The sequence below is a fragment of the Moschus berezovskii genome, chromosome 6, assembly GCF_049115385.1.
Source record: "Moschus berezovskii isolate FMDL1 chromosome 6, NW_MosBer_1.0, whole genome shotgun sequence".
NCBI lineage: Eukaryota > Metazoa > Chordata > Mammalia > Artiodactyla > Moschidae > Moschus > Moschus berezovskii.
In genome coordinates, this window is record NC_142465.1 from 115,047,640 (window position 1) to 115,058,337 (window position 10,698).

At 38.3% G+C, this 10,698-nt stretch overlaps 1 protein-coding gene across 1 annotated transcript in view; it reads right to left on the reverse strand.

Moving 5' to 3' along the window:
• ENTHD1 (ENTH domain containing 1) overlaps nucleotides 1-10,496 on the reverse strand; it is a 98,961-nt gene extending 88,465 nt beyond the window's left edge. Inside the window, exon 1 of the mRNA XM_055395397.2 lies at nucleotides 10,148-10,496. Within this exon, the coding sequence (XP_055251372.1) occupies nucleotides 10,148-10,496 (349 nt within the window). The remainder of the gene's footprint in view (nucleotides 1-10,147) is intronic.
• Nucleotides 10,497-10,698: the final 202 nt, after the last annotated feature.

The following is a 10,698-nucleotide window of genomic DNA, read 5'->3' on the forward strand; positions in this document are numbered from 1 at the left end:
ATTTGAATCAGTTCTAATGAGGGGGATGAAATTTGAGCCTAGGCAATGGCAAGCCACTCCAGTACTCTTGTCTAGAAAATCCCATGGATGGAGGAGCCTGGTAGGCTGCAGTCCATGGGGTCGCTACAAGTCAGACATGACTGAGCGACTTCACTTTCACTTTTCACTTTCACATATTGGAGAAGGAAATGGCAACCCACTCCAGTGTTCTTGCCTGGAGAATCCCAGGGACGGGGGAGCCTGGTGGGCTTCCGTCTATGGGGTCGCACAGAGTCGGACACGACTGAAGTGACTTAGCAGCAGCATACAGAGTGAAGTAAGACAGAAAGAAAGAAAAACATCAATACAGTATACTAACTCATACATATGGAATTTAGAAAGATGGTAACCTTAACCCTGTATACGAGACAGCAAAAGAGACATAGGTGTATAGAACAGTCTTTGGGACTCTGTGGGAGAGGGTGAAGGTGGGATGATTTGGGAGAATGGCATTGAAGTATGTATATTATATGTGAAACGAATCACCAGTCCAGGTTCGACGCGTGATACAGGATGCTCGGGGCTGGTGCACGGGGATGACCTGAAGGGAGGATATGGGGAGGAGGGAGGTGGGAGGGGGGTTCAAGAAGGGGAACACATGTACACCCAGGGCGGATTCATGTCAATGTATGGCAAAACCAACCAATATATTAAAGCAATTAGCCTCCAAAAGAAAAAGGACCATGGAGGGAAAAAAAAGACTTTCTTCTATAATATCTTCTACTTTTATCTTTTCTCTGTTCTCTTCTTGATAACCTGTATCTAGGGTATGATCCAACTGTAGATTACTTGGGTCACTACAATTTCTCCTTGATTAATTTCTCCCTACAGATTTCACTCTGCTTTTTTTCTTCTCTGGTTGAACAAAATCATTCTTACCAAGCAGTTTTTTAAGGATCACATTCCTTTCTTCAAGTCTCCTGCTAATTTTATGACTTTCATTCAATAAAAATTTACTAATCATTTAACATATGGTATATACCCTCAGAATTTAGATAAGGACAGATATACATAGTAGATAAGATACACTATAAAAAATACCACTCTGATATTATGCATAAACTGCTGTAGCAATTATTTCTGCCCAGTGAAGAAAGGAAGAGAGTTGGGGGGTACAAAGGAAGACGCTTCTGAGCTAGGATCTGAAGACTAAATAGGATTTCAAAGAGCAGATATCAAGGAAAGAATATAAGAGGGAAGAAGAAACATCTTAAGTACAAGTAGAGGTGTATAAGCAAATAATATATCAGGATTGCCTGGCGATACAGTGCACTAGATTGAAAATTAAAGAAATGAGTAGAAAGGTAGATTGGGAACACATTAACGGTCCTGACATTATCATGAGAACCAGTCATTTTGAACTATTTCAACAGCACATCTTGTCAATAACAAAGTTTTACACATGTATCCATCCCCTAAATATATGTATACATTTATTTATGTATGAATTATCTCAAGAGCTACTATTCTAATATGTTACACTCACTAGAGAACAAACACAAAAAGAGAAGTGTATAAAACATAAAATAAGTAATATTTTCCCCAATGCAATAGTTTTTCATTAATATTCATTAAATTAGTAGTGTGCACTAGTTATCAATCGATAACTAATATGCCTTCCATAGTCAACAAATGAATATGCAGTTGATCCTTGAACAACATGGATTTGAACTGTGTGCATTCACTTAAATGTAGATTTTTTTTTTTCCGAGAAATATGTACTATGATACTACACAATCCATTGCTGGGTGAACCTGAGAATGTGAAACTTAAAATAGGCTATAAAGTTATGTGCAGATTTTTCACTGTTCATTGGAGGGAGACAGTGTCAGCGCCCTAACCCCCAAGTTGTTTAAGGGTCAACTACAGTATGCTTCTGCTGACAATTCAGTTCTAACTTGCCTTTTTTTTTTTCCTTGATGCTAACAAAGCAAGTATTTATAAAGTCCAACACAGCACAGTTGTATTTCTTTAATACTAAACTCAAACGTTAGGTAATCTGAAAGACAGTGTATTCAAACATAATCGTACATTTGATACTTTGTACACATAAAGGGCATAAATGAATAAATAGATCTTTCTGTATATTGCTAATTGCATGCTTATCTACTTTACCTCTCAAAATAGCTCATAGACTCTTTAAAGTAATGGCTGACCCTCTTTTTCCATTTAAAAAGATATTATCATAGTGGTAAATACAGTAACAACATAGCCGTTTTGTGAAGTACAAAAATGATTATACCCCATTTACCATTATCCAAAAAATTATGCCTTTTTAAAACCTAACTCTTGGGGAAAAATAAATATCATATACTCCAGGTGGCGCTAGTGGTAAAGAACCCGCCTGCCGATGTAGCAGACATAAAAGACATAAAAGTTCGACCCCTGGGTCAGGAAGCTCCCCTGGAGAAGGGAATGGCAATCCACTCCAGTATTCTTGCCTGGATAATCCAATGGACAGAGAAACCTTTCTGTAGGGTCGCAAAGAGTTGGACACGACTGAAGCAATTTAGCACACACGCAACGCATATATATGGAACCGAGAAAGACGGTACTGATGAAATCATTTGCAGGGCAGCAGGGCTTCTCTGGTAGCTCAACTGGTAAAGAATCAGCCTGCAATGCAGGAGACCCCAGTTCGATTCCTGGGTTCGGAAGATACGCTGGAGAAGGAATAGGCTACCCACTCCAGGATTCTTGGGCTTCCTTGGTGGCTCAGCTGGTAAAGAATCCACCTGAAATATGGGAGACCTAGGTTCGATCCCTGGGTTGGGACAATCCCCTGGAGAAGAGAATGTCTACTCACTCCAGTATTCTGGCCTGGATAATTCCACGGACTATTCCATGGGGTCACAAAGAGTCGGACATGACTGAGGGACTTTCACTTTCACTGCAGACACAAACATAGAAAACAGACTTATGGACATGGGGGTAGGAAAGAAGGAAGGAGGAGGGTGGGATATATGCAGAGAGTAACAGTTATGGCTTTTCAGTAGTCATGCATGGATGTGAGAGCTGGACTAATAAGAAAGCTGAGCACAGAAGAATTGATGGTTTTGAACTATGGTGTTGGAGAAGACTCTTCAGAGTCCCTTGGACTGCAGAGATCAAACCAGTCAGTCCTAAAGGAAATCAACCCTGAATATTCATTGGAAGGACTGATGTTGAAGCTGAAACTCCAATATTTTGGCCACCTGATGAGAAGAACTGACTCACTGGAAAAGACCCGGATGCAGGAAAAGACTGAAAGCAGGAGGAGAAGGGGATGTCAGAGGATGAAATGGTTGGATAGCATCACTGACTCGATAGACATGAATTTGAGAAAGATCCAGGAGTTGGTGATGGACAGGGAGGCCTGGTATGCTGCAGTCCATGGGGTCGCAAAGAGTAGGACATGACTGAGCGACTGAACTGTACTGAACTGAACTAAACATGGAAACTTATATTACCATATGTAAAATAGAGAACCAATTTGCTGTGTGACTCAGGGAACTCAAACCAGGGCTCTAACAACCTAGAGGGGTGGGATGGGGAGAGAGGTGGGTGGGAGGTTCAAGAGGGAGGGGACATATATATACCTATGGTTGATTCATGTTGATGTTTGGCAGAAACTAACACAATTCTGTAAAACAATTATCCTTCAATTAAAAAATAAATTTAAAATTAAAAAAAAAGAAAGAGTTAATGTCTGTAGTTCTGAATCATCTCCTTATAGAAAAAAATAAACTTAACTCTTGGGCTTGCAAGATATTAATTAATATTTAATTTTAATAATAAATTTAACCCTAATAGAAGCTGATGCCTTTGTACTTTCTGGATTAAGTAGTACAGCATGCTCAAAACCCAAGAAGATATTCTCCAGTTTTATCATCAACCCTCGACCTGACCTAAAATAAGCACTTAAAAAAAGAGGACATACATCATGACCAAGTGCTGCTGCTGCTGCTGAGTCACTTCAGTTGTGTCCGACTCTGTGTGACCCCTTAGACAGAAGCCCACCAGGCTCCCCCGTCACTGGGATTCTCCAGGCAAGAACACTGGAGTGGGTTGCCATTTCCTTCTCCAATGTGTGAAAGTGAAAAGTGAAAGTGAAGTCGCTCAGTCGTGTCCGACCCTTAGCGATCCCACGGACTGCAGCCTACCAGGCTCCTCCATCCATGGGATTTTCTAGACAAGAGTACTGGAGTGGCTTGCCATTGCATGACCAAGTGGGATTTCTGCTAAAAATGCAAGGGAAACAGGGAAAAACACATAACATCAATTGATGCAGAAACGGCATCTGACGAAAGTCAACACCTTATCCTGAGAAAGTCACTCAACAGACTAGGAACAGGAGAGAACTCCAGCAACCTTATAAAGAGTATCTATGAAAAACCCATCCCTAATATCATACTCGGGGCTTCCCCAATGGCTCAGTGGGAAAGAATCTGCCTGCAATGCAGGAGATTCAGTTTCAATCCCTGGGTTGGGAAGACCCCCTGGAGGAGGAAATGAAATCCCCTCCAGTATTCTGCCTGGAAAATCCCATGGACAGAGGAGCCTCATGGGCTACAGTCCATGGGATCGAAAAAAGAGTCAGACACGACTGAGCACATGATGGATGGAACATCATACTTAATGGTGAAAGACTGAAAGCTCTTAAGATCAGAAACAAGACAAGAATGTCTGTTCTCACCATTTCTATTCATCATTGTACAGGAGGTTTTAGACAGATCAACTAAGAGAGAAAAAGAAATAAGAGGCATCCAGAGGGGAAAGGAAGAAGTAAAATTATCTCTATTTGCAGATGACATAATCTTGTATGTAGGAAATTCAAAGAAATCTATATTAAAAAAAAGACCAAAACACCCCAAAAGTATTATAGCTGATAGTTATTACAGAAAATATTATAGCAGAGTAATAAAATACAAGATTAATATACAAAAATCAGATGACCAGCTGAATTTCTACACATTAGCAATGAAAAATCTGACAATGAAATTAAGAAAACAATGTTTGTGTTTGGTTTTTTTTCGGTCTGTGCAAGATCTTAGTTCCCATGCTTACTGAAGTAGAAGTGTGGAGTCTTAACCACTGGACCTCCACGGAAGTACCCATCATTTCATTTATAGTAGTACCAAAAAAAAAATTAGAAATAAATCTTAAGAAATGAAACTTGTACAATGAATACTACAAAACATGTTTGAAAGAAATGAAAGAAGACCTAATAAAAGGAAAGATTTCTTATGTTTATGAATTTAAGCAAATAATATTATTTATATGGCAATATTCCTGAAATTGATCTTCAGACTCAACATAATGTCAAACAAAATTCTAGATGTCTTTTTTGAAGAAATTGACAAGCTGATGCTAAACTTGATATGGAAATGCAAGGAACCCAGAACAGCCATAACAATACCAGAAAAGAACAAAGTTGGAGTTGGAAATAAAGTCATATTATGGATATGCAAGGAACCCAGAACAGCCATAATAATACCAGAAAAGAACAAAGTTGGAGTTGGAAATAAAGTCATATTCCTTTATTTCAAAACTTACTACAAAGCTACAATAATCAAAACAGTGTGGCACAGGTATAAGAATAGATGCATAGATCAATGGAACAGAATTAAGAGTACAGAAATAAACCCATATATCTATGTTTGATTGATTCCTGTAAGCATGTCAATATGATTCAAGGATATGGAAATGCAAGGAACCCAGAACAACCATAACAATACCACAAAAGAACAAAGTTGGAGTTGGAAATAAAGTCATATTATGGATATGTAAGGAACCCAGAACAGCCATAATAATACCAGAAAAGAACAAAGTTGGAGATGGAAATAAAGTCATATTCCTTTATTTCAAAACTTACTACAAAGCTACAATAATCAAAACAGTGTGACACAGGTATAAGAACAGATGCATAGATCAATGGAACAGAATTAAGAATACAGAAATAAACCCATATATCTATGTTTGATTGATTTCTGTAAGCATGTCAATATAATTCAATGAGGAAAGAATACTCTTTTCACCAAATAGTAGTGGGACAACTGGGTATAAAAGAATGAGTTTGGATCTCTACCTCCCACTATATAGAAAAACTAATTCAAAGTGGACCCAAGATAAATGTAATAGCTAAAACTACAAAACTCTTATAAGAAAACACAGGTGTAAATCTTTGCAACTTTAGACTAGGCAATGAGTTCTTACTTATGACACAAAGTACAAGCAACCAAAGGAAAAACAGATAAGATGGACTTCTTCAAAATTTAATCAAGAAAGGAAAAAAACAACCTATATAGGAGAATATACTTGCAAATCACCTATCTGGATAAAGGTCTTATATCCAAAATATATAAAGAACTCTTTAAAAACTCAAAAAAAAAATTTTTTTAATAGGCAAAGAATTTGGATAGACATTTCTCTAAAGAAGACATATAAATGGACCAACAAAGACATGAGAAGAAGCTCAACATCATTAGTCTTCAGGAAACTGTAAATTAAAACTACAGTAAGATATTAATACTGCTTCACATCCAGCAGAATGGCTATAATAAAAAAGATAAAACAATAACAGGATTACCAAGGATGTTAATAGCAATCCTCCTATTAATACACTGCTGGTGGGAATCTAAGTGGTTCCTCAAAAAGCTAAATATTGACCTACCACATGACCCAGCAATTCCACTCCTAAGTATACTTTCTGAAAGAAAGAAACTGAAAGCAAGACTCTGATAACTTGTACACTAGAGTTCACTGTAGCTTTATTCACAATAGCCAAAAGGTGAAAACAACCAAGAACCCATTAACAAGCATGACCAGATAAAATGTAGTTCAGTTCAGTTCAGTTCAGTCGACAGGCGTGCCCGACTCTTTGCGACCCCATGAATCACAGCACGCCAGGCCTCCCTGTCTATCATCAACTCCCGGAGTTCACTCAAACTCATGTCCATCGAGTCGGTGATGCCATCCAACCATCTCATTCTCTGTCATCCCCTTCTCCTCCTGCCCCCAATCCTTCCCAGCATCAGAGTCTTTTCCAGTGAGTCAACTCTTCACATGAGGTGGCCAAGTAATTCAGTATAATAAGAATAAAGTTCTGCTACATCCGCTAACATGGCTGAACTTGAGTGAGTGACATAAGCCAGACACACAAAAAAACAAGTACTACGTGATTCCACTTTATGAGGCACCCAATACAAGCAAAACTATAGAGATAGGAAGCAGATTACAGGTTAGCAAGGGAAGTGCTGCTGAATGGTTACAGAGTTCCTGTTTGGGGTGATGAAAAGTTTGGAAACAGGCAGTGGTGATGGTTGGGCCACAGTGTGAATGTAATGAATGCCACTGAATCATACACTTAAAATGGCAAATTTTATGTTACATTTATCGCAATTTTAAAAATTAATTATACACCAAAAGTCATAGGATTGTGACCTCTAAATGGATGTACTGTATGATGTATGAATTGTCTCAATAAATCTGTTTTTTAAAGTTAAAAAAAAAGAAATCAGCTCTCAAGCTATACAAGATATAGAAGAATCTTTAAAGCATATGGCTAAGAGAAAAAAAAATTCTGAAAAAGCTATGTATGGAATGATTCCAACTATATGACAGTCTGGAAAAAACAAAACTACAGAAACAATAAAAAGACCAGTGACTGCCAAGGGCTCAAGGCAGGGGAGAAAGGATGGATAGGTGGAACACAGGGCACTTTGAAGGCAGTGAAACTATTCTGCACAATACTGGAATGGTAGATACATGACATTATGCATTTTTCAAAACCCATAGAACTGCGGAACACAAAGCGCGAACATAGTTAATATCAATGTATCAATACTGGTTTAATTGTAACAAATGTACAACACTAATGCAAGATGTCAACAGGAGAAACCATGTGTGGGTGGGGAAGGGTGTGCGGGGACTCTACTTGTTGCATCATTTTTCTGTAACCCTGCGGCTGCTGCTAAGTCACTTCAGTCATGTCTGACTCTGTGTGACCTCATAGACGGAAGCCCACCAGGCTCCCCCGTCCCTGGGATTCTCCAGGCAAGAACACTGGAGTGGGTTGCCATTTCCTTCTCCAATGTGTGAAAGTGAAAAGTGAAAATGAAGTCGCTCAGTCGTGTCCGACCCTTAGCGACCCCACGGACTGCAGCCTACCAGGCTCCTCCATCCATGGGATTTTCTAGGCAATAGTACTGGAGTGGCTTGCCATTGCCTTCTGTAACCCTAAAACTACTCTAAAAAAGACTCTATTTTTAAAAGGTATACTTAACAGAGACTGCACTGAACTTTATCCTCTTCTCATGATTCATAAGGCTATTCACTTTAACAAATTATAATTTGACTTTAGATGGGAGGAAGTGCTGATTCTTTACCACTGTAGAACAATATCAGGCACTACTGAATCATCCCAGTACAATATCCTATGCAGCCTTTCCCTACTTCTCTTCCACCCCCGACAATATTACTTCATGACCTAAATTTCTGTATTCATAAAACTATTCCCATCATAGTTTATGAAGAGTCCATAGTCTTTGGAAACAGTTTATCACACTTATGACTAAATTCCAGTCTAATTATAGTTACAAATTACAGTGACATTATTATATAAAGTTGTCATGCCTCCTAGTTTATTCACTTTGCTCTTTTTTTTTCCACATGGCCATGTTACTTTTATTTGGTCTAATTATAAACTGTGTTTTAAAATATACAAATTTATGTAAAACCAAATAAAAATCATCTCTAGGGACTTCCCTGGCACTCCAGTAGTTAAGGCTCCGAGCTTCCATTGCAGGAGGTGCAGGATTGATCCTTAGTATGAGAACTAAGATCCCACAGGCCGTGCAGGGCAGCCAAAACAAACAAAAAAACATGACAGCAAAATTGAAAAAAAAAATCATCTCTAGTCCTACCAGGACCACTTGTTAAACTCTTATATAATAAATCTCATATACATAAACATAATTTTTTAAACAAAATTGGGACAATTGCATATTCTTTCTTCCATTTATTATCTCTCTCAACAAATGTTGATGGCGCCTCTTCTGCTGAGAACCAGCAATGGGCAAGGTAGACAAAGTCCCTGCCCTCATGGAGCTGATATCCTTTGGGGAGAAATAGGCAAACAAATTTACACTCCTCACAACCATCCTATGAGACAGACGTTGTTATTATCCCAATGCACAAAGCTCTAAGCTGAGGCCTCAGGTAATCTGATAAATTACCTTAGCATATACAGTTAGGCAGCAGCAAAGCCAGGATTCAACCCCAGGTTGAAAGAAAACCCCATTTGATAACAGACTCTGAGCTTTTAACTCATGAAAGAGATCTTAATATGATATCCTGTATCTTTATAAAATGGTACCGGGGTAATAGTTTGGATTAACTTCCTAAAATAACACATTTACTCCAAGGACATAGTTCCTTGACTTCAATCATGACGCTTGCTCTGGAAAATTATTCATTGCTATTTTGTCATAGGTAAATTAAGCAGGAACTCAAGTTCCACTTTTTAACTTTTTGGTGTACTTGTTTTGGTTTTTTCACTTTAGTTTTCAAATCAATTTATTTAGTAGACTAAAACAAAAATAGTTCACACATTTTCTTCCCTCCCTCTGCCTCTGACAACTGCTAATCTGTTCTCTGTACCTATAAACTTTTCTATTTTTTAACTACACATGTAAGAGAAATCATACAATATTTGTCTTTCTCTGTCTGACTTATTTCACTTTGCATAATGCCCTCAAGGTCCAAAAGAATGAAATCTTGCCTTGCGTGACAACATGAATGGACCTTGAGGGCATTATGCTAAGTGAAAAAAGTCAGGTTGAGAAAGACGAACACTACATGATCTCTCTTTTATGTTCATTGTCTACAAGGTGTCCTTTTATCAGGCACCTAACTGTGTTAGTTTCACACATCATTTTGAAAAATATATAGACATTGTTTTCAAAGGCACTGAAGAGTCAACACAAAGGATTAAACAGGAAACCCAAACTGTGCCAAAGGAAAGGTAGCTAGTACATTTAAGAACTACTTTTCCCCAGCTTCTGCTTTAAAATAACCCCCTCCCACACTCTCTTTACTAGCATACTGTATAAACTTCTTCATCTGGTACCTTGATCTTTTCCAGCTTCATCTATGTGCTGAAAATCTTTTAGCGTTTGAAGGTTACAGTACCCCTCTCTGCAATGCTGAATAACTTTCTTTGATCCATTCTTGATAAGATAATCCATTAGGGTAAGGGATTTATACACATGGCGCCAGTTCTTCCCGTGGTCGTTGAGTCTCCGCCATAGCATGTTCATAATTTCAGAGAGAGAAATTGTGTTGAAAGTCAGGTCACTGATATCTAACATTAGAGAACTGGAAGGACCCCAAGGGTCATTAGAAGTTGCTTCCCTGACTTTTATTTCAGCATCTGAGTAATTTTTCACGAAGTTTTTCACTTGCCTCCTGAATGCCATAGGTAAGACAAATTTGAAGGTGAGATGGCAGATGAAAGCAATGGAATAGGTGTTTATGTCATTGGTTTATAGAACCCTTGAGAGGTAGTTGGTCCCCAAGTCTGCTGCTCCCAAATACAAATGACTAATCTCCATCTTGACAAGGTATCAATTTTCTGCAAAGGAATACACACAAAAAATAAGTTAAATATTTTTAAAATGT